General features: G+C 37.9%; 1 protein-coding gene across 1 annotated transcript in view; it reads left to right on the forward strand.

Moving 5' to 3' along the window:
• Positions 1–24,626, forward strand: part of LOC107555741 (nesprin-1-like) — a 122,538-nt gene that overhangs the window by 35,246 nt on the left and 62,666 nt on the right. Inside the window, exons 44-70 of the mRNA XM_016238619.1 lie at positions 78–179; positions 309–512; positions 718–925; positions 2,085–2,191; positions 2,417–2,622; positions 4,289–4,450; positions 4,592–4,865; positions 5,209–5,381; positions 5,913–6,222; positions 6,528–6,692; positions 7,082–7,092; positions 7,620–7,929; positions 8,235–8,399; positions 10,864–11,223; positions 12,323–12,459; positions 13,794–13,971; positions 15,698–15,880; positions 16,425–16,568; positions 17,601–17,756; positions 19,943–20,107; positions 20,257–20,429; positions 20,569–20,722; positions 20,892–21,035; positions 21,659–21,823; positions 21,929–22,246; positions 22,346–22,501; positions 23,959–24,129. Coding sequence (XP_016094105.1) covers positions 78–179; positions 309–512; positions 718–925; positions 2,085–2,191; positions 2,417–2,622; positions 4,289–4,450; positions 4,592–4,865; positions 5,209–5,381; positions 5,913–6,222; positions 6,528–6,692; positions 7,082–7,092; positions 7,620–7,929; positions 8,235–8,399; positions 10,864–11,223; positions 12,323–12,459; positions 13,794–13,971; positions 15,698–15,880; positions 16,425–16,568; positions 17,601–17,756; positions 19,943–20,107; positions 20,257–20,429; positions 20,569–20,722; positions 20,892–21,035; positions 21,659–21,823; positions 21,929–22,246; positions 22,346–22,501; positions 23,959–24,129 — 5,001 coding nt within the window. The remainder of the gene's footprint in view (positions 1–77; positions 180–308; positions 513–717; positions 926–2,084; positions 2,192–2,416; positions 2,623–4,288; positions 4,451–4,591; positions 4,866–5,208; positions 5,382–5,912; positions 6,223–6,527; positions 6,693–7,081; positions 7,093–7,619; positions 7,930–8,234; positions 8,400–10,863; positions 11,224–12,322; positions 12,460–13,793; positions 13,972–15,697; positions 15,881–16,424; positions 16,569–17,600; positions 17,757–19,942; positions 20,108–20,256; positions 20,430–20,568; positions 20,723–20,891; positions 21,036–21,658; positions 21,824–21,928; positions 22,247–22,345; positions 22,502–23,958; positions 24,130–24,626) is intronic.

Below are 24,626 nucleotides of genomic sequence, written 5' to 3' on the forward strand. Positions count from 1 at the left end.
CCAATACAAATTTAACATAACATGACAAAATGCCAAAACATGTTAAAATAAGACCCAGGATTTCTGTGTTTGTACAGCTGGAGTTAGATAATAAGGAAGATGAACTGAAGACCTTGCAGGCAAAGATAACACAGCTACAGGAACTGATGAAAACCCAGCATGTACACACTGAACTGCAGGTAATCATCAGCAGTGGTTGTGACATTTGTTGTGACACGTGCTGTTTCATCATCTAGAATGTAAAGAGATTAAAAGCACTGCATTTCATGGCCACTGGTAAACCTAGCACGTGTTCTTGCTTTTTTGAGGTGATGGCTGCAGATCTGAGGAAGCAGATTTCCCATGCTGCAGAGGTGTATGAACAGACCAAAGGCATGTATAAAGACTTCAACTCCCAGAGGCAGCAGCTTCAAGACCTAATTTCCCAGATTTCAGAGCAGCTGAAGACCTCAGAGGACTCGCTATCAGAGTTTTCATCATCCTCTGACACAGAGAATTTTGTTAAGATCAAGGTTAGTGAATTGGCTGAATTTTATTTAAATACAGTAGGCTAAGCTAGACTGGTATACACAAATCATTGGGAATTTCATCATAATATTTGACTTGTATTATCCAGCCCACCAGTTAATTACAAGTGGGTGTCTTCAAGGCTCTTTATTACCATGTAACATTCAATTAAAAATGATGCATCCTTTCTTTTTCTCCCTGTTCTGTTAGGAGGTTGAGAGGTCACAGAAGCAGTTAGAGGTGAGTCTGGATGTAGCAAGTGAGTCTCTCAGAGCACTGTGTAGAACGTATCCAACTCAGCACCTGACCCTGTTGGGTGACGCTGTCTCCCACCTGGTCAAGAGGAATGAGGAAGTGACACAACGCCGCAGCCAGATCTTGGGGTCTCTTCAGGATGCTCTTCTGCAGCGCTTCAATGGTGAGTGTAACAGTGAATAATATTAAATGAATGAATAGTAAGGTAACACTTTAGTATAGGGACCAATTCTCATTTGCTTATTAGCATGCCTATTATTAACATATTGGCTGTTTATTAGTGCTTATAAAGCACATATTCTGCATGACCAAATGCTACATCCTTTATCATACCCAAAACCTAAACTTAACAATTAATTTACTAACTATTAATAAGCAGCAAATTAGGAGTTTATTGAAGCAAAAGTCATAGTTAATGGTTTGTTAATGGTGAGAATTGTACCTTAAAATAAAGTGTGACCAATAGTAAAATATGTAATAGTAATTAAATGATAAAGTGTACACTACCGAGGTTTGATTTTTTTTAAATGTTTTTGGAAGATGTGTCTAATACTCACCCAGGATGCATATATTTGATTAAAATACAATAAAACAGTATTGTATATTATAAACAGTAATATATGTGCAATATTATGGAATATAATTGCAATTTAAAACAACTATTTTGTATTTTAATGTATTTTAAAATGTAATTTACAGTATTCCTGTAATGCCAATGCTGAATTTTATTTACTCCAGTCTTCAGTGTAACACGATCCTTCAGAAATCATTCTAATATGCTAATTTGGTGCTCAACAAATACACCTATTTTTGTGAACCATTTTCCCCTAGTATTCTTTGATGAATTGAAAATTCAAAAGAACAATATTTACAGTATTTACTGTCACTTCTGATCAATTTAGTGTGTCTTTGCTGAAAAAAAAGTTAATTTATAAAAAGAAAATACTGACCCCAAATTTTTTTGAACAATAGTGTACTTGTCAGTTATAAGACTATATATGGGATTTTAAAGGCACTTACTATTAAAATGACTCATGAATAGTTTATAATAGATATTTTATTTATTTATGTTTGATTGAAATGATACGGCACAGCACTTCCTAAAAACATGACTGCCACACACCTGTGCCTCAGATGCTGCCTCTCCCACTGACATTAAGACTGACATTCCCCTGTGGAATTGGTTGAGGCTGGTTACTAAGACAACAGAGAGCTGTTCCATCCATACACACCTACACAGTCCATCTGTCCACATGCAGCAACAGCTCACATATACTTCTTCTTATGAACTGTCATTCTCTTTCTGTCTTTCCTTCTGCTAGAGAAAGCACATGCTTTTCAATGTTGGCTGTCTGAGTTGAGGGCTGGAATTGAGGACTGCTTTGAGCAAACAGGAGATGCTGTTGCAGCCAAGCAACAAAAGCTCAAGGTAGCGTCATACAGCAAATGACTCAGCCATGTAATAAAACATTGCACCAGAGTGTAGCAATAAGGCAACTACCAATCAGTAGTTAAACAATGATTTCAGACCTCCAACTAATAGGGGATTATTCCGGATTTGAAATTTGGGATTAGGAGCCATTTAACATTATTAATAACAATGGTTCATCCTGTCCCTCATGTAATAGGATTCATTTATCCCCCTCATTTTTAGACTGCAGTAGAGGAAGTCATGGAAGGTGAGGAGCGCTTGGCCCGTGTTTGTGAGGATGGAGAGAGACTCCTCTTGCACCTCAGCAAATGTGGCACTGGAAGCATACAGGAGCAACTGGACTCTTGTCAATATGCCTTGGATTCATTTAATATGGAATGCCAACAGCGCATACGGGCCCTGGAAGAAAGTGCCAACCTATTAAATGGGTAAGCTGTGCTCTCTGAGCCTACGATCTAAGCTCAGACATATTCATTATATCTTGATTATTTACTCAAGACAATTAACAGCATACCCAACAGGGTGGAGCCTAAGCGTATGGACAGTAAAAATGTGGCCACATTTACCGTTGATCAGTGAAATTTAGCAGAATTTTACAGGGATTTCTGTAGGAATTGTCACACTAAAGGATGTGTAGTTTCCCTATGCAAATTTTATGTCAGATTCAAGTTTGCTGAACCTTGACACAAAATTTTGCTGCTATGGCCAATAGCAAACCTCTTGTTTTGTCTGTGTCCTCTGTGTGGGTGGAGATTTGTAACTTGGCAATAGTGCAAAAAATACAAAATCCTTGTTTTGTAGTAGTTTTGTGTTTGCCAGTTTTATATAACATTACACTTCAATATAATAAAATTACTTGTTTGGAAGGCAGTTATTCGGGGTGTATTTTTTTATGTATATTTTGTCATCATTATTCCTGTATTTCACACAGAAGCAGTAAATGTGACTGCATCTTGAGAGCTAAAGTTAGGAATTGCTTATCAAATTCATAATTTGAAGTGTTTTCAGTTTTCTGTAATTAAATCAATCAGGGTGGAATGTTTTCTGAGTGAGACAAACCACAGAATTCATCAAATTATTTGCTATTCTTTGCTGTTTTCCCTAAGTGATGTAACTTCCTGGATGCTGATGTAATTTAGGACCTGGCTTTTGTTATTTAAAGTGTATTACAAAAGGAAACAGGATATAAAGTGTGATTGAGGTGATATATTTATATATATATATATATATTATAAAACAATAAATATATTATAAAAAAATATACCCAAGACAAAAATGTTCTGTTAAAATTTAAGTTAGATTAAACAAATTGAAAAGAAGAAACACCTGCAGTATTTATTAATAAATAATCAGTTTTTGAAGTTGGGGTGTATACCACCTGTGCAAATGGCATGAAATTGTAACATCTGCTCAAGTCAAAATAGTGAAATAATTTAAAATTCCCCCATGTTCACCTAATTATGAGATTGTGACAAAGAACTTATAATGATTTGCATCTTTTAAATATATTTTAGACCAGTGGTTCTTTTTAACTTCAAGGCCCCCACTTTGTCCAAGACAATAATGAAAGGCTCTACTATCTAAACTTATATGTACTGTACCTCTGGTACTTCTGTTGCGATCAAAATAAATAAACTCAAAATATGATGTCAGTTTAATTACATCTTTATATTTAGTGGGGGGTTTTTCAGCATTTTAATTTAAAAAAAAAGATTGATGTGCTGCTTTTGTATATGGTCATAACAAATTTGTATTTTTAAATGTTTTTTAATATAAAATTACAAGCCATATTTTTGTACCACTCCTTATCCCCTGACTTATTAGGCCCCCCTTGTTGAGAACCACTATTTTAGACAATATGTTAAGACATGATGGGGACTTGAAAATGTAATACATAGTAGGAATGATCCTATTACATAACATCATGATATTTACAGTTTACAATCGCGTTACCCCTTTCACAATATCAAAGCCTATAATGTGGTACAATGTGACAATGACCTATTTAACCATCCATGTACTATACTGTGAATGGAAATTAAATCAGATTCCATAGTATTTTAAAGTAAATCAAGTGTACTTGTTCTTATTAAGGTATGAAACGCGTGTGGTGGAGCTGAGCGACTGGCTGCAACAGCTGGAGGTGAGGCTGAAGACAGACGCTCCTCTGTGGGGTGAGAGTCAGTCTGCAGCCCCAGACTGCTCAGAAGAGCTGAGAAGAGTGGAGGAAATCCACAGAGAGCTGCTGATGAGGAGGTACATATGGACAGTCTGTTTGCATATGTGTGAGGAGAATGTTCCAGACATAAGTGATTATTTTTGTGTGCACGTGTATGTTCATATGCTTGTGTATCCATCACGAATAAATCTGAGCTGCCTTTATCTTTTATTTCACAGGGCATCTCTTGAGCATCTGTGTCAGTCCTCTCTCACCATAACAGAGAGAGGATCTAGATCAGAGAATGGTGTGGCAGCAGGGTTGCTCTCAAACCACGAGGTTTTGCTGCAGGAGGCCAGGAGTCGACTCCGCAGCCTGCAGGAGTACCAGGCATTTGAGGAAGCACTAAAGGCGCTGGAAACCTGGCTGAAGGATGTTGAGAGGAAGTTAGAGAAACTGGAGAACACGGAGGGGAATAAAAAGGAGGTGGAAGAGAAACTTGAGCGAGCACAGGTACATGCAGAAAAATTGTAGGAAACAACAACCTGAAAAATCCAGACATTTTGTGATCTAGGAACAGGGTTTTTTTAAGAAAAGACATCATTTTTGTATAAGGTCATGAAAATATAATTAGCATTTTATTGTTATTTTTTAAAGTAAAATAAACTGTATTTTTATACCACTCCTTATCCTATATGTTTTTGGCCATTTTTGTCCTGTCACCCATGAAATATAGTTTACATGTAACACTCAACTGACATTTCCCAAATACTGTTTAAGGGGAAGTACTATTTTTAGAATGGCTGGTCTGTATCTGTACAGTAGCTGTAACTTGTGTTTATTTCCACTCATCCAGGATATCCTGCTTATGAAGGGAGAGGGCGAGGTAAAGCTCAACATGGCGGCTGGGAAGTCAGAGCTGGTCATCAAGAGCAGTGGAGAAGTGGAACGAGGAGTGATTTGCTCTAAGCTTCAGGAAGTTGAAGACGCATGGGCGGCACTGCTTTTGAGGGCTATGAGCTGCCACAGGTAACCTGTTGGTAACTTGTTAAATGACCATCATTGCAGAAGTTTAGGTCAATTGATAGTTGCATTTAAATGAATATAATGGAAACATCAATAGTAATATAATTACCAGGACCATTAAGGTATTTTTGGTCAAGAGTGATAAGAGTGGGAGCATAGTGGTCTGTTTTTAAATTGGTAAGTGTGCTTGGCTTTTATTCAATTAAACTCATCATCACTATGGTAACCAAGTTGTTATCTGGCTCTATCAGTTTCAATTTACACCAAGGGTGTAATGATGGAGCTGTTTTTTCTAATTATCTGCTAAATAATTCAGTCATGGTTTGATAATGGGGTTCATGCTGCAGAATTGGAAAAGTGTCTGTCTGTCTATCTATCTATCTATCTATCTATCTATCTATCTCTATATATCTATCTATCTTGCTAAATATACTGAATAATATATACTGTAAAGATTGTAAGAATAAAAAATCTAAAAATATTTTTTAAAAGGTCACATATCTCACTTCCTCTTATCTGTCCTTTGTGTTTTAGTCGATTGGAATGGACCGTTAATCAGTGGGATTTGTTCGTGGAGTCTCGTGCACAGCTGCAGAGATGGCTGGAGGGAGTAGGGCTGGAGGTTAAAGGTCCTCTTGAGCCCCAGCTTGGACTCCGGGAGAAACGAAAGCAGTTGGAGAGACTGCGCTTGCTGTCATCAGATGTGGAGGACCACCAGGGAGCTCTGTGCTATCTGGAGGAGAGTGCGGCTGAACTTTACAAACGCACCGGTGACCCCGTCTTTAAGGAGGAAGAAATGCTTCTCCTCAGGGCACAGTTTGAGGATGTCAAAGCTGCAGCAGAGGTGATGTATTCTTTATGTTTAGAGGATAGTTGTAGTGTAATAGTTATCTAGAGCAGTGGTTCCCAACCACATTCCTGGAGGCCCCCAAACACTGCATGTTTTCCATGTCTCCTTAATCAAACACACCTGATTCAGATCATCAGCTCATTAGTAGAGACTCCAAGACCTGAAATGGGTGTGTCAGACAAAGGAGAGATACAAAATATGCAGTGTTGGGGGTCCTCCAGGAACGTGGTTGGGAACCACTGATCTAGAGTGTTTATATTAAAATTTAAATGAGTTAATTAATATTTTATCTTATTTAGGAGAGAGTCAGGTTGTCAGAGGACGTTGTTCTCGAACATAAGACGTACATGGAAACAATCAGGGAGCTCACTGATTGGTTGATGGTGGTAGGGGAAGAGCTTCAGCAATGCTCTGAACCATCCGGTGACTCTCCAACATTAAGTCGGAAGTTGACTGAAGTTCGGGTAAGATAATTAAATTAAAGATTTTTTTAAAAAATTGGTCAGTTTTATCCTAAATCTTTTTATCTTTATCTTTAAAACTGAAAAATGTAGTATAGCATGTCATATCACTGAACATGTTATTTTGTGTCAGACTCTCATTTGCATTATGTTTAATGAAGTCCACATCTGTATAAAATAAACATGCAATTTAAATACATTTCTTTCCATTTTCATAATTCCGCAAAGCTTTTACTTTTTTGTGAACAAGCTTGTTTTCTCTCTAAGGGTTTTTCAACAACCTCTGTGGAAAATGATAGAAAGAACCTGCAAATAGTTCTTTTACTCATTTACAAACATCATCTTTCACTGTGAATGGTGTGAAATGAAAAGAACAAATACATTCTTTGAAGCAGATGAGATGGTGTGAGACTGCACGTCAAATTATGTGAGACACTGATGATATGAATGCATAATTGCATTTCATCTGCACATATGATTATGTTAGTGTGAGTGCATAAATAGATAGAGAGATATCAGTTTTTATTAACCCCATGAGTGAAATTGTACTGCAACAGCTGCCAGTCAGCATACAACAGCTTTATGCACATACACTATATACAGTTTAAATGACCCAGTTAGCAGAAACTTCACTATGGTAACCAAGTTGTTATCTGGCTCTATCAGTTTCAATTTACACCAAGGGTGTAATGATGGAGCTGTTTTTTCTAATTATCTGCTAAATAATTCAGTCATGGTTTGATAATGGGGTTCATGCTGCAGAATTGGAAAAGTGTCTGTCTGTCTATCTATCTATCTATCTATCTATCTATCTATCTTGCTAAATATACTGAATAATATATACTGTAAAGATTGTAAGAATAAAAAATCTAAAAATATTTTTAAAAGGTCACATATCTCACTTCCTCTTATCTGTCCTTTGTGTTTTAGTCGATTGGAATGGACCGTTAATCAGTGGGATTTGTTCGTGGAGTCTCGTGCACAGCTGCAGAGATGGCTGGAGGGAGTAGGGCTGGAGGTTAAAGGTCCTCTTGAGCCCCAGCTTGGACTCAGGGAGAAACGAAAGCAGTTGGAGAGACTGCGCTTGCTGTCATCAGATGTGGAGGACCACCAGGGAGCTCTGTGCTATCTGGAGGAGAGTGCGGCTGAACTTTACAAACGCACCGGTGACCCCGTCTTTAAGGAGGAAGAAATGCTTCTCCTCAGGGCACAGTTTGAGGATGTCAAAGCTGCAGCAGAGGTGATGTATTCTTTATGTTTAGAGGATAGTTGTAGTGTAATAGTTATCTAGAGCAGTGGTTCCCAACCACATTCCTGGAGGCCCCCAAACACTGCATGTTTTCCATGTCTCCTTAATCAAACACACCTGATTCAGATCATCAGCTCATTAGTAGAGACTCCAAGACCTGAAATGGGTGTGTCAGACAAAGGAGAGATACAAAATATGCAGTGTTGGGGGTCCTCCAGGAACGTGGTTGGGAACCACTGATCTAGAGTGTTTATATTAAAATTTAAATGAGTTAATTAATATTTTATCTTATTTAGGAGAGAGTCAGGTTGTCAGAGGACGTTGTTCTCGAACATAAGACGTACATGGAAACAATCAGGGAGCTCACTGATTGGTTGATGGTGGTAGGGGAAGAGCTTCAGCAATGCTCTGAACCATCCGGTGACTCTCCAACATTAAGTCGGAAGTTGACTGAAGTTCGGGTAAGATAATTAAATTAAAGATTTTTTTAAAAAATTGGTCAGTTTTATCCTAAATCTTTTTATCTTTATCTTTAAAACTGAAAAATGTAGTATAGCATGTCATATCACTGAACATGTTATTTTGTGTCAGACTCTCATTTGCATTATGTTTAATGAAGTCCACATCTGTATAAAATAAACATGCAATTTAAATACATTTCTTTCCATTTTCATAATTCCGCAAAGCTTTTACTTTTTTGTGAACAAGCTTGTTTTCTCTCTAAGGGTTTTTCAACAACCTCTGTGGAAAATGATAGAAAGAACCTGCAAATAGTTCTTTTACTCATTTACAAACATCATCTTTCACTGTGAATGGTGTGAAATGAAAAGAACAAATACATTCTTTGAAGCAGATGAGATGGTGTGAGACTGCACGTCAAATTATGTGAGACACTGATGATATGAATGCATAATTGCATTTCATCTGCACATATGATTATGTTAGTGTGAGTGCATAAATAGATAGAGAGATATCAGTTTTTATTAACCCCATGAGTGAAATTGTACTGCAACAGCTGCCAGTCAGCATACAACAGCTTTATGCACATACACTATATACAGTTTAAATGACCCAGTTAGCAGAAACTTTTATGTAAAATGATATTCAGATGAACAGGAATGCAACAAGAAGTGCTGCAATACCAAATTCCCCGAAATAGTGAAATTAGTGAAAAGTACTGTACAGTTTACAAAGAAATACAGAATGTTAAATGAATCTACAAAAAAGCAATGCACATAACGCACATAACTGTGTGTATTAAAAGATTGAAATGGAGCATTTGTTTGTTAAACTGTGAGTGTATGTGTGTGGTCGAATGTTTGCACATTTATGTGAGTAGGGCAAAAGAACTGTGTGCTTCATTCCAAGGTCAGAGTTTCTGTACTACATGCTCTCACAGGACTACAAATCAATGAATGCAGATGCTTAGATTTGACTATTGTTATGGATCTGCAATATTTCTGTGCTGATTAGCTCATTATACCGTCTGCTTATCTCCATAACACTTTGTGTGCGTGTTTGATGAGAAATAAAATCTCCATAACACAGGGTGTGTGTTTGATGAGAAAGAAAATGAGAGAAAAGTACCAGAGGCACTGAGAGAGCAATAAGAGGCGTTAAGAAAGGGGGAGAAGGGGGGAAATTGGTGGGAAATTTCTATGCTCTTTGCACGTTTCTCCCTGGATAATCAATGCCAGTCAGGAAGAATGAGAGAGTGGTAGATGCGATAAAGGATAATAAGACTACACAGCAGCACTTTAAATAAATGATATTCAAATCAGTGCTTCCATCTCTTTACCTTTAAAGCTGTGGTTTATTTTTTAGGGATCATCACCTTAAAATGCCTGTTTATCACTGAACAATGAACATAAAGGTTTTTTAGAACAAGCATAAGCTGTTATGCCTGAAATAAATTTGTTATCTTTGCTTTCTAATTTTTTATAATCTTTCATAATATTTTTGTATGGTTGATGACTAAAATAAATAAAAATGCATATGAGATGCTGGACCACAAAACCAGTCATAAGTAGCACAGGTATATTTGTAGCAATAGATATGGGTCAAATTTATCGATTTTTCTTTTATGCCAAAAATCATTAGGATATTAAGTAAAGACCGTGTTCCATGAAGATATTTTGTAAATTTGCTACCGTAAATATATCAAAACATAATTTTTGATTAGTAATATACATGGCTAAGAACTTCATTTGGACAACTTTAAAGGTGATTTTCTCAATATTTAGATTTTTTTATATATATTATATTATATTGTCCTATCTTAACAAAATTTCAGATGATGTACTCAATTAAAAAAATAAAAAATTACCCTTATGGTTTTGTGGTCCAGGGTCACGTATATTTTGTTTTCCTATTGAACGTTTAAATGATTATTTTACACTTTAATCATCTTGATCTTTTTTTAATGACTTGTTTAATTAATATTACACTTTTATTCATTTTTGTTTTGTTTTTTGAAACTGCAGCTTTCTTACTCTGCGTTGCTGTTGTGTTTCATTTTAATTTCGTTTATTTAATTTGACTAACATTTAATTTAATTTATTAATAGCTATTTATGAAGAAAACATTTAATTGCTAATTATTTTTTTTTTTATTAAAAAATTAATTTTACATTGGATAATACTTACTCATTGCTGAATGAATGAATGAAATTCTAATTGCTTAGTCTAAGTAAACAAGTAGATATTCATGTAGAAAATGATGGTAATTGAGATGAATAAAAAAAGAGGGAGGTGGCAGAAAGGAGAGTTTATCCTCTGAAGCGTGAGGAACAGATCCGATGAGAGAGGTTTTAGCGCTTGAACAGTCAGTCAGTCTCACGCGGCGGCAGTACTTGGATAACAAGCAGCCACCGATGCCGCAGTTTCCGTAGCAACTTTACCCTCCCTCTCTCCCTCCCTCCTCCAGGAGCTGCTGGAGCGCGGCGCGTGCGAGGGGCGCGAGCGGCTGCGGCGCGTGCGGCTGAGCGCGGAGAGAGCCGGAAGGCACACGGCGGCGGCGGGCTGCGAGCTGATGGATGGAGAAGTGGCGGCGCTGGCGCGAGCGCTGCACCAGTGGGAGGGAGCTTCGCTACGTGCTCGCGACGCTCTCGAGACCGCCGTGGCCGCGGCGACAGGGGCCGAGCGGGAGCAGACACGGCTGACAGCGCTGTTGGAGGGAGAAATGGAGAAGCTGGAGGGCCAGCTGAAGGAGTGGAGCGAGGGACTGAGCAGTGCCGAGCGGAGGAATAGCGGAGCTGCGGCGGTGGAGGGATGGACGATCGCCAAGGTAATTGGGAGAGATGAAGAGGGAAGGGGGAGTGTATAAGGTAAATGCTATTTAATTACAGTGTATATTATGTAAGCTCTCACACGTACTGTTTGGAAAGTCACACAGTTTGGTGAAGAATTTGATCATTTTGTAACAACACACACTCATTTACAAGGTTATAGGCAAAAAATAGGCTAATATTTAGCCTATATAGTACAGAGCATCTCTTTTCTCCCTTTCCTCTCTTGTTTGTCTGTTTTCGTTATGTCTGGCTCTTTCTCATAAACTACAGTGGGTCCTAATATGTTTTCCTGCTGCTGGGGTTGTTTATACTTCCATCTGCATCTTGCTGCTCAGATAATTGAAAAAGGATTGCAGATTTTTCCTCCTTCTTTTCTTCTGTTTTTCCTCAAGTCCCTCAATGTTTCCTTCTTTTTTTGTACTTTCTCTCATCCCGTGTTTCCGGTGTCCGGACTTGTTTGTGTTACATGCTCGTTTGTGCGGATCAAGCTCCTCAACATCTGACAGCTGACTCCCACCGGGAGAGAGAAGAGGAGAGGAGGCGGGGAGGAAGGAGGGGAGAATGTGAAAGGGAGGGAGAGAGAAAGAGTGGGAACGCAAACGAGAGAACATGTCAAAGGCGAGGAAGAGTGAATGAGAGCCGCCAAAGAGTGTGAAAGAGAGGGAGAACCACGGCGTGCGAAGTGGAAGACAGGGAGGAGTGAGAGAAGGAAGAGGAGGAGAGAGATTGAGGGAGGAAGTGTTCTATAGGGGGAAGTCAGGGAAGCATTTCCCTCTTGTTTTTAAAGAGAGGGTCAGGGGGAGGGTGGAAGCACAGAGAGAGAGAGAGAGAGAGAGGCACCACTTTGGCTCTGTATAATCTCAGGCATGTTCCGAGAAGTGGGAAGGCTTCCTGGACTCGTTGAAGAACAGAAATGCTTTTGTAAGAAGCCCTGTCTTGGGCTTGAATAGAGCTGTGTGTTAATGCTCAAATGTGTGTGTGTGTGCACAACTGTGCATGAAGAAGCATCAAGACGATAAATGAGATTTTAAGTGTCAAGTGTGGCCTGTGCATTGACACTCACCCCTGCTTTGTGTGTTTGTGTGTGTTCGTCAGGGTGTTCTGGAGAGGCTTCAGACAGCTGAAGTTATGGAGGAGAAGCTGAAGGCGCAGCTCAATGAGCTGTGTGGGTTTTCCAGTGATCTGGGTCCGCAGTCGGACAGAGTCAGCGCTCTCATCAAGCTACACAACAGGTGAGTGTGCCGCTGACATGAACGCATATGCATGAGGTTGAAGGTTTTTGAAGTCAAATGGTCACCATCTGGTTTTGTTTAGCTGTCCATTCCTTGAAAGTTTGTTTAGCCTTTGTAGACAAGTCGAAGATGGATGGTTCTTACAGAGCTTCCCATAAATGTCTCCACTGCTTATGGCATGTGGCTGGTTTAATTGTTATAAGGTTTATCGACCTTAAAGATTTTGGATATTGTAAAGACTGTATGTTGATGAGCAGGGAACATATAAAATATAAAAAGCAAATAATTTATAATAATGTAAAGCTAAAAAAAAAATGTATTCAAATAAAAAAATGTGAAATACTATTTATTTATTCTAATATCTAATAACTGATATTATTTTATATGTATTTAATTTAATAATTTATAAAAAATAATATAGAGTTATTTTTAGTTTTGAAAATAAACTATGAAATGTAAAAAAAAAAATATTTGATGTATTATAGATTATATATACAGCGATTAATGCATATAATAAAGTAATTAAAAATAAATAAACTGAGGCCTAAATTTGATAAATGTACTAAAGACATTTATTCAACAGTTTTATTTGCAGGGTTTATTGACCTTAAAGATTTTGTAAAAACAATGTGTTTACCAGACAAAAGTACATTTAAAATAATAATATTAATAATAAAGCAAAAATAATGTATAAAACTATATAATTGAAAATAAATGCAAAAATAGTATTATAAGATAATAGAGAAATTAATAAAAAAGGAATAAATTAATACAAAAATATTGTTGTTTGTTTTGAAAATGTAAAAATGTTTTTTCTATGTATTTATTCATTCATATTTCTTTGTTTGTTTTGTATGTTAAATACACATGCTGTATTTAATTAACGGAATATATTTACACATACAGTATAAATTTAGTGCACTGAGGTGAATGAAAGGTTGTGATATATTGCACCTCATAGCGCTGTATCTAAAGTGAGTGTTTCAGCTGAGAGCACCTGTCATGACAGCAGGCTTTGCCTCGTTAACATGCTTTTCAGGTATAGCAGCAAAAAACATGCTTATCTTCCCTCCACTGCCCACTTCAACCTCATCCGAATTTGTGTATGTGAGTGTGTATCTGTGTGCAGACATGCTACTGTATTTTTGTGTGTGCAGGTTCTGCTGCGTTTTCACTTTCTGATACCCAAACTCTCCCTCTGAGAGAGCCTGTCATTGAAACAGATGTCTGCTTACCTTGCGCTATCAGCCCCCCTACACTCACCCATTTTAACCCCCATCCCCCCTTTTCACCCTTTCCTTTTCAAATACCGCTCTGTGCATCTTCCTCCCTAGCCTAAGCCTACGAGCCTCCCGGGAATGTCAGAATAAGGAGAAGCTGCTGGAACAACGCTTCCGTTCTTCTCTGCATGACTTCCGGCAGTGGATGGTCAATGCCAACATCTCTACTGCCAAATGCTTTGACTCCCCTCATAGCATCCAGGATGCCTCTATCGCTCTCCAGCGGATCCAGGTGAGAGAGTGGAATGGCTGTGGACAGTACTCTGTCCAGGAGGGCTCATCCTAACTGGGCAAATTTCAAGTTTCCTGGAACATAGCCATAGCCAGGCCACAGGCGGTTGTCTCTATTCCTGTCATGTAAAAGTAGCCAGATTTTGATAAAGTGATAGTCCTTCTCAGGTCCCATGGGCCAGTTTATGAGGCCACCATTCAGCCAAAGATGTGCCAGACTGGTCTATTTATGACTTCAATTAGCACGGTAGAAAACCCATGAGAGCGCAGGGAAAATGCACAGTAATGATGTATAGCTATGATGGAAGAGACATAGTTAGACCTGGACGGAAATCACCTGGGAGTTCTGAAGATTATCTAAAATATCTCAAATTTCATTTCTTAAATATTTTGGCTTTTTATTTCTATCTTCCCATAATAGTGTAATTGTCAGTGGTTCTTAAATGTTCGGTTGTGACCCAAAAATGGGTCACTGGTCTGTCCTGGTAAAAAATAATAGAAATAATAAAATGCAGTTTACCATATTAGCCTAAAAGGAAGGAGAAAACACTTTCTGTATCTTTTGTTGTGGACATCAAAATCTTCAGGGTCCATGTGCCTGATGGATTTTATTTTATTTTGTTTTGTTAACCTTCTGTTCACGTTACATCAGAAATACTGTATCATGTAAATAAGGAAAATGTTCTCTTTATATTTTTATGTTACTATTTTATTTTGTTTTATTACAATTCGTTTTGTTTGATTATAATTTATTACATTTTTTACTTCTTAAAATGTATTTATGTCAAATCATAAAACTTTATTTTGAGCAGCTTTCAGATTTATTTTATTTAATTTAAAAATATATATTTTTGGAATGTAGTGACATTAATTTTTAAAAAGAAAAAGAAAGGATAATACATTTACTGTCTGTCTCTTTTGTTATGGACACAGAAGACTATTTTGCTACAAATTCCTCTGTCACAGCTAGCTAGTCACATTAGGCAGATGCCAACATGCACACATGTCCTCACCAACCAAGACAAAATACAAGTTCACTTGCAATGAGGGTAAACGTTATTTGTTTTGACCACAGTCTGTGGTTAGTGTGGAACATTTTTAGTTGCTGAGATCATGAAACCATTCAAATTAAATTTTTACGCTAATTTTGGCAGTGTATTGGGTCACCACTTGCCGTCCCATTAAAAATATGGGTCTTGAAGCAAAACCAGTTCAACCTCTTTTTAGCATTTGTCTCCATACATAAATTCATTCCACAGAATACTGCACATATTTTCCCCACAATCAGCAGAGAAAAAAAAGCACAGATCAGCAAAGATTCTGTGTGGGCCTAGATGTAGCATAGGTAATGTACAACAATAAAAAGGGAGATATATGAAGAAAGAAGCGGAACAGGGTTACTGAGAATGAAAGATGGAAACAACGCTCCTCATTTTTTATTTACCATCAAATACATTTCAAATGTGGAACAATGTTTCCGCATGACTTACTGCCCTGAACCACCAACACAGCGGCAGACATGCTTTGGGTCATACATAATTGCATCTGTACCATTTGAGTGGAGAAAGACAGAATAAAGACGGGACGTGCACGCCTCACAGATGGTGGGAGATCCCTGCTGGGTGCCTGTCAATGTCTGGACGTGACTCATTGCACTTGCTGCCCTCTGCTCTGTGATAGTCTACTTGTGTCTGTGTGGCTGACGTCTTGCTCATTCTGCTCCACAGGAGTTCAAAAGTGACAAGGAGCAGGGCCAGACCAGACTGAACGCTGTCCTGACCTATGGAGAGCAGCTTAGTAGCGTGGTGCCAGCTGACAGAGTGGAGGCGACCAGGACCAAAGCAAATGCAACCAAAGATGACTGGAAGAGCCTGATGGACAGCTTACAGAGAAGAGAGACGGCCTTACAGGTAGAGCTGCGTAGAGATGAGTACATACGTTTCTGCGTATTTTATGTATATATGTATTTTAAATTTTTTTATTAGTAGAGTTAGCTGAGTAGAGTTGAGTGAATTTTTTAAAGACGTCTCTGCATATTACCATTTTATTTTTAATACCCTGCTCACTTTACATTTTTAATAAGTAAAAGTGTCTCTGCAAATTTTATTTTATTTGTAACACTTTAGTGTAGGGACCAGTTCTCACTATTAACTAGTTGTTTATTAGCATGCCTATTATTAACATATTGGCTGTTTATTAGTGCTTATAAAGCACATATTCTGCATGACCATATTCTACATCCCTAATCCTAGCCAATTTAACAACTACCTTACAAACTATTAATAAGCAACAATTTAGGAGTATATTGAGGCAAAAGTCAAAGTTAATGGTTTGTTAATTGTGAAAATTGGACCTTAAAATAAAGTGTGACCATTTTATGTTATTTTATTTCTAAATTAAAAACCGTATTCTGCTTAAGGAACATATGTAATGTCTATGAATATGTACTTTTAGGTCTTGCAGTCTCAGATGCAGGACTTTGAGGCAAGTGTGGAACCCCTTCAAGACTGGCTGAACAGGACTGAGATCAGTGTGCAGGAGAGCAGCGCTCGCCTCCATGACCTGCCTGCCAAAAGACTAGAGCTCTCCAAACTTCAGGTAAACCCAGATAGTCTTACTGACTTATTTATACTTATTCATAAGAGCTTTGATCTGCCAGAATGAAATCAAATCACTTCTATTAAGATTCTTGTCCTCGCTGACTGTACCTTGAAAATCAGTGTGATGTAATTCGTTGACAGAAGAACATTTGATTTATGATCAATAGATTATGCATTGAACATTTTTTAATTAAAAATATTTTTTTTCTTCTTTTCAAGTCGTTTGAACATAATCTAGCTGTTTAAATGTAATTAAATGATCAGATGAAATCAGCTAACTGTGGCAGTGGATTTTGCAGTACTTAAGCTCAATTAAACGAGTTGAACAGAAGTAGGATCTGCTGGAGATAATGAAATAAACCATGTCTGTCAGTGATGATTCCACTGAGTCAAGCTTTTTGACACAATTGAGGATTAAGCTGACATGCAATTAATTTCTCGCTCTCCAACTGCACTCAAAGAACAAAAACCCCAATGAACAATTTGACAATAATATGAATAGAGTTTGTAAAGATAAACATTTCTATTTTTGCCTTATCACAAGATCTTTCATCTCTATTTTTGTATTGCTTTTGTCGCCTGCTGGGCCCTTTTGTTTGCTCTGTTGGCAATTGTATTTCCAACAGTGTATCTGTACAGTGTGTGTGGAGGTCCTCCGAGTGATTATCCATCCCCTCCCATCTCCCCTTCCCCTGCTTGTACCCACTTTCCCTCTTAATCCCTTTATCCCCAGAGTGCACCCAACATGATAGACTCTATTATCATGAACTGTGTCTGCCTAACTGACAATTTCACAGTCTGCTCTTTTTCCATCTAGAGAAAAGAAGCAAAAAATTTGCTTTTGTGCCCTAATGTATTAAGTGTGTTTAGTAAAAGTTTCTTGTTGTTTGGAGAACGTGACTTGTCCATCTCAGTGGATGTGTTCAAAAGCTCATGTTGGCTTTTAGTGTGGTTTTTCATGGCATGAACATTCGTCTTTATTCTTCTGTGACCCCTGCTTGCCTCGTGACCCCTGATTGCACACCCTCAGATGCTGCTGGAGGAGATGCGCTCCAGAGAGTCTGAACTGGCAGAGCTGAGAGGGCGAGCACATGGCCTCTGGGAGGGTCAGGGTGCAGGGAAGAGTTTTGTGCATCGGGTCTGCCAGCTAGCTGCATGCTACTTGGCCTTGAGCAACCTGATTAAGGTAACCTCCTTTACCTGTCTGTTTACTTCATCAGTCCTGTGTTTGATCTTTCATTGTTACCACTGATTTTGATGGAAGATGAGCTCATTATTAATGGCCTGTTGAGATCTATTACGAGAGTTACTATATGCTTTACATTTTTCATTGTTTATTTAACTCTCAGTAAAAGGTTTAGTTTGAATCTGGGAGACCTTTTAAAGGTTTTCTATATAAAATGCTAATTGACAGTGGTAAGATTCTATTGATATGCTTTTATTTTGGAGAGTCTGTTGCATTTGTGCATTTATTTTCTCAGTAGTTCGGATCAATTAAATTTGTTTCTATTTTCTTGACTGATTGTCTACACCAGTGTTTCCCAACTTTTTTTTTAGTCGCGGCACCCTTTGGAAATTTTAACAAACTTGTGGCACCCTACAAAATTAATTTCGTCACAATATTTGAATTTCTAACTTCGATATGATACTTTGAAAAGTATCGATATTCGGTACAGCAGCCACACCATGTTACAACACAGTAGGGCTGTTACAGACAGAAACAATACTGTACTACATCGATGTTTCCTGTCGTCTCAATTTTTGAGTGGACTTTGCTGTTCCGATGAGCTTGAACGGTATACGAGTGGAGCGACTGAGCGGAGCGCACACGCATAGAGCGGGATTATACGCAGAGCGTCACACCACGTGAAAGTGAAACTAATTTTCGGTGAACTAATTTTCGGCAGCCGGAATTTCGGTGCATCTCTAATTATTGGCGACATCAGAAATGGATATTATATAATAGATGCTTTTTTTGAACATTTTAGCAATTTAAAAATATTAAAAAAAGATTTTTTACACGGCACCCCTGCTCTCGACAGACGGCACCCCGGTTGGGAAACACTGGTCTACACTATAATTAAAAATTTTGCAGTCAGTATGATTTTTTTTAATTATTTTTTTTTTTAGTAAGGGGGCATTAAATTGATCAAAAGTGATTGTAAAGTCATTAATGTTGCTAAAGAATTTCTCTTTTTAAATAAATGCGGTTCTTTTAAACTTTCATTTGATCATATAATCCTGAAGAAAAAGGTATCATGGTTTCCACAGAAATATTCTATACTAATTTACTTAGGGATGCATTGATATTACATTTCAGACTAATACCAATAATTCTTTCCATGTAATGACCAAATAACCAATAAATGTCTTATATTAAAGCTCTGTATTATTTTATTAATATATATTAAAATAAAACACAAAAACTACACTGCTACACTGCTACAAGTGAATTTTGGCATTGCAACATGATAATGTACAGTATGAAAAATTTATATTTATTTTGACATTTGCTAAATAACTTAATATTAACCAAAAATAATAAATGTTATTTAAAAAGTGAGCATTAGATCACTCCAAACAGAACTTCCCACCACTAGAAATATTTGGCATGCTAAATATCTGGAGCAGTAGGCGATTCACAATCACGCTGTGTGCAATGATTTCTGACTGAAAACTACATCGGCGATGATCTACAGCCAATGAGAGACCAAGATACAGGGCAGAGGGAAGTTCGGGGAGGAGTTATAGACCAGAATATCAGTATTTTAATAGATATATGAACAATTATATCATACAGAACCAAGCACAAACATTTGCTTGACCAGCCACAACAGCATAACAGTTACTGCAAAATTATAAATTATTTACCTCCAACTCTCTTTGCAGAACACCCAATCCCTGTTCCCTGCATCTCCCTCCTGCATAATCTGTTTTTATTTTTCTCCTTGTAGCTGGAAATCAGTTCACAGACAATTTGAGGCTATATATATATTTTTTAATAATTCCAGTCTCTCTCGAAAATTCCGATCTGACGCACGCGGGTTCTCGCGTTATTTCCTTATCACTTCTCGCGTGTGTTTTGTTGTGAAACGTAGTTTGCAGATCAGACAGAGCTGTCGGCGATTCTTCCTATTGTGAAGTCATGCAATGTGAAACCCCCTGTCATCGATCCATCGTTCAATGTGAACACAGCAGCAACTGAATGCTACCCCAGATAGTCACGCAGTGTGAAAACAACGGCGATCCGACGAGTTTGAAAATTGTGCAGCGTGAACTCCGCATTACTGACACCTGTGTAAAAAATAGATTTCATATAGATTTCAATAGTCTTTTACTCTAGTCTTGACTTCTATTGCCCCCCTTCTGCAGGAGAAAGTGTCAAGGGTAGAACGAGTTGTGGGGGAGCATCAACTTTTTTCACAGGGCCTTCAGGAACTTCAGAACTGGGTTTCAGAGTCCCAACAGGCCCTCAAGACCTGCAGATGCCCCACATCTGACAAGAGTGTGCTTATCACCAGAATGGGCCAGCTCGAGGTACATTGTCATTTATTATACACATTTTACTGTTTTACAGGTGTTGCTAAATCCTAAGGACAACCTTCAAGGGATTTGGCTCTCATAAATTAGTTTGTAGTTTAATTTGTACATGTTGAGTGTATAACAGGATTTCTGATTGATTACAGACTTTACTGGCCGCTTGTCAGGGGAGAGAAATCCAACTGAAGATGCTCATCACCAGAGGGGAGTCTGTCCAGAGGAACACCTCGGCTGAGGGTGTACCAGTGGTTCGCAAGCAGATCCAGGACCTCAAAGACTCCTGGGAATCACTCTTGTCAACATCCATTCAGTGCAAAAGGTCAGAAAAGCCTCGGTCTATCGCTCTGTGTTTATTTATCTCTTTTTCAGTGCTTTTGTCTGAGCATTTCCTCAGATACTTGTTCATCAAGTGTCTGTGTGGAAGTAGTAGATGTCTCGTTTATGTGTTGCATTTACAGCCAGCTGGAAGGTGCCTTGTCACACTGGACCAGTTACCAGGAAGATGTCAGTCAGTTTGAGTGCTGGATGGAGCGAGTAGAAGAGAGCCTCGGAAACTCCGACAAACACTACGCAGAAATGAGGGACAAGACAGCCAATCTAGGCCGTGCCAAAGTAATTAATACTTTTCATATGCATACTTGCGCAAGCATATATAATAAGATTTTAATATCATAATTTTATACTGGATTTGTTATTTAGATAACAGTTGTATATTCTTACAATTCTGTTAGAAATTGAAATCTCAAAGTATTAATTACTTTAATTGCTATGCTCTGTACAGCTCCTCTATGAGGAAGTTCTTAGCCACTCTAGCCCTTTAGAGACCATTGCGACCAAGGGTTCCAACATGACTGAACATACAGCCACCCAACAGGAGATCCAGAAACTCAGTGAGAGATATACAGCCATTAAAGATAAAGCCAAGGTAAGCCAAGGATGTCGAACTGTAGGCAGCAGACCAGTGCTTACATTTGTTTTGAGTGGTCAAGAAAAATTATTCAGCACAAACTAATATGATGAAACCAACCAGTGGTTATAGAGTGCAACAGTAGAGTCCTGCCGACGGGGAAATTTATTTTTAACAGTAACATAAATATTTCAAGACAGAACTACAGTGAGCTTTGAAGTTGCTGAGCAATGATGTTTTTATAGAAGCCATAAATCAGTATGATTTACACATCATTTAAAAAAATATATATACAAAATGTAATAACCAAATTTCCAGTGAAGAGCTACACCAAATATTACCCTGAAAAGATCATTCAGCAATCAGAGAAGTTTCTGTTACCATGGAAACAGAATTTGCGGCCAAAGAGCTAAGCAGTGACCTCCCAGGATTGCACATGAGCTATATATATCTATGGATCTAGTTGATACGTTGATTTGTGGCTCAAAACTCTTTATTAAAATGTTTTATCTCTATGGAGAAAAAGAATGGGGAAATTACTTCTGGAACCAAGCAGCTAAAAAAGTGTTATGCTCTGTTTTTACTCTGTTTCCACTTATTGTGAAATAAATTTGAAATAATATACTCTGCTGGTGTTTCAGGCTGCTGTCAATAAGGCAGAAGAATTGGTTCTGCTCCATCAAGAGTACCAGCGTGGGTTGCACATGTTTGAAGACTGGCTGGAGCAGGAGCAGAACAGTTTGGCCCTCCTCTCACCCCTGGATGAAGATGTAAATGCTCTGGAGAACACGTTAAAAGAACTGCAGGTTAATATAACGTGATTTTTTTTACGGCTTTAATATTATAGGAAAGAAATATTCTGCACTACCTAATCTTTACTTTTTACTCTTTCTGTCTAATAACATCTCCAGATGCTCCAGTCTCATTGCCCTAAGGGACATAACTTGCTCAGCTCAGTTCTTGCCAGTCGAGAAAGAGTCATTCCATGGGGTGCCCCTCAAATTGAGGATCGGGCTCTGGAAACAGCACAGATGGAATGGCAGGGGTACCAAGACCGACTCGGCGAGACCAAAGTCCAGGTAGAGCAGGCCCTCGCAAGGGTTCAGCAACTAGAATGTTTATTCCAAAGCTTAGACCAGTGGCTGGTTGACATAGAGCTCAAAGTTAAGGTGAGAAGCCACCGTCGCTCTGATGTCACTGCAAAGGAGGCCCAGCTTCAACACCTTAAGGTATGATGCATTATACTTCTGCCTGATGGTTTCAGATTTATAGTACTCTGGTTTCATGTAGATATGTGTTGACCTTTTCCCGTCATTCCCTTATTTCAGAGGTGGCAGATTGAGGCTGCTCAACGTCAGGCCGAGGTGGAAGGCCTTAGTACTCTTGCACAGCAAGTCGTTGAGGATGCTCATGTCAGTGGTCGGATCAGTACCAGGGTTACCCAGCTCACTGCCCGCTACCATGCCTTGCTTCTACAGATACAGGCAAGTCAGCCTTGTACATTTGCAATTTTGATGTACTTGATTATTTCAGGAAAGTATGCAGCATCATTCAGTAAGCTGCCTGTGTCCTTTTACTACTTTTTCACAAATAATGTGCATAAAGTAATCATTTTATAAATATAATCATTTTCCATCACTATTTTTATCTGTCGGTGTTTGAATTGTCCTGTTGATTATAGAGACACGTGACATTCATATTCATATTGCAGGTTCTTGGATTTTTCTTTTAATTCTGCTCTCGCAGTGTGAAAAATACAACAGACGCTATGGTTTTACAATCTGGGCACCTTATTTTCCATGGATTGAACAATATCCCACTAATTATTCCTCTGATTTGCTCAAATATAAAATAAATGAAAACTAAATAGTAATATACAGTAATAAATAAAAACCAAGCTAATAAAAATACAATCTAATAATAAAAATACATATAACAAAATGACTAAGACTTAAAATTAAAATTGAAAATAGCCAATTCAAAATATTACTAAATACTATAAAAATATATAAATAATAATGATAAAAAACACAGTTTCTAGTATTTTTCTTTGCATTGGTATTTTTAAATTATATTTTCACCCCTTTTCTTCCCTTATAATACATATTAGCCACCTGCAATATGTTTCTGAAGTACAGAAATGCAATAAACCTGTTTTATTTTTATCTGGAAAAATTATTACAGTTATTATTATTTATCATTATTATTAAAGTGTTGTCTGTTTTTAAATTTGCTCAATTAAAGTTCAATTAAATTTGAATTTCTACTTGATATTCTTTTTCTACAATGACGTATATTTTAATAGAACCTGGTGTCATTGACTCACCTCTCACTTTGCTGCCAAAGCACACCAATGAGTCTAATTTCTCAGCCATCTAAACATTGGAAGCTATCCAACCTGGTAAACCACCTCCTGTGACCCTCTGTGATGACAAAAAAAAAACTACACACTAGAAAAATCAATGTCTCGCCCACATTGAGACCTTAGCTTGTAATTAAACAATATAGGATTCAATCTTGCCCATCAATCAGTGCTGCTGCTTTTGCGGCAGCAGCAGAATTGTTTTTAACACTTGCTGTAACACCTCTCCTTCCTGCCTACTTCTCTCTAACATGCACACACACCCTGGCTGCGACAGAATAGAGCGTGTAATTATTCTGTGAGAAACAACAGGCCGCCACATGCACTGCAGTCAAGAGCTATTACGTCTCTGCAGATAGGTGTGCGCGCGGCACAGCGCAAAAGTGTTAATTGGTGCCACGTGCATGAGGGATCTGCATGTCAAGTGAAGAATGCGGCAAAATAGCTTAGCCTCAATCCCCCAGTGGTGAATGCTAGGGAGTGTGCGGCACTGGATCAATCAAAACACATCATGCTGATGAGACAGAATTCCGAGCGATCTTGACAATGAGCCTTTTGATTTATTCTTCCGTCATTCAGGATACACTCAAACAGCTCCAGAAAGAGATGCAGAACATCACAGAGGCTCAAAATGCTCTCAGGACCTTCTCTGATTGGTTGAGCACTGCGAGGAAGAATTTTAAAATCGTTACCGAAAGGACAGAGGCTCTCGATCGCATTACAATGGAAAAGAAGATGAAGAGGCTAGAGGTATGGCCTAGTGAAAACACTAATGTTACTGTACATAGCATGTCCATGTAAATTGTACATACAAAAGAGAAAAAAAATTGTATGTGTATATATATATATATATATATATATATATATATATATATATATATATATATATATGTGTGTGTGAGCTTCACACAGTATGGCTTACTTATCATGTTACCATGCGAGTCATAAAAAAAAGTAGAGCTCACTGGCCAGTGTGGATTTTCGTCCTTTGCACTTTGAATAAAATTGTTATTCTAGGGCCATTAAAGCACTTTATACACGTATACACTACCATTGAAAGGTTTAGGGTCAGTATGGGTTTTTATTTATTTATTTATTTTTAAATAAATTCTACTTCATCAAAGAATAGCGAAAGAATGTGTCACAGTTTCCACTAAAGTAGCACAACTTTTCAATATTGCTAATAATTAGAAAGGTTTGTTGAGCAGCAAAACAGCATATTGCAATTATGTGAGAATCATGTGACA

Source organism: Sinocyclocheilus grahami, unplaced genomic scaffold, assembly GCF_001515645.1.
Source record: "Sinocyclocheilus grahami isolate Dianchi unplaced genomic scaffold, SAMN03320097.WGS_v1.1 scaffold544.1, whole genome shotgun sequence".
NCBI lineage: Eukaryota > Metazoa > Chordata > Actinopteri > Cypriniformes > Cyprinidae > Sinocyclocheilus > Sinocyclocheilus grahami.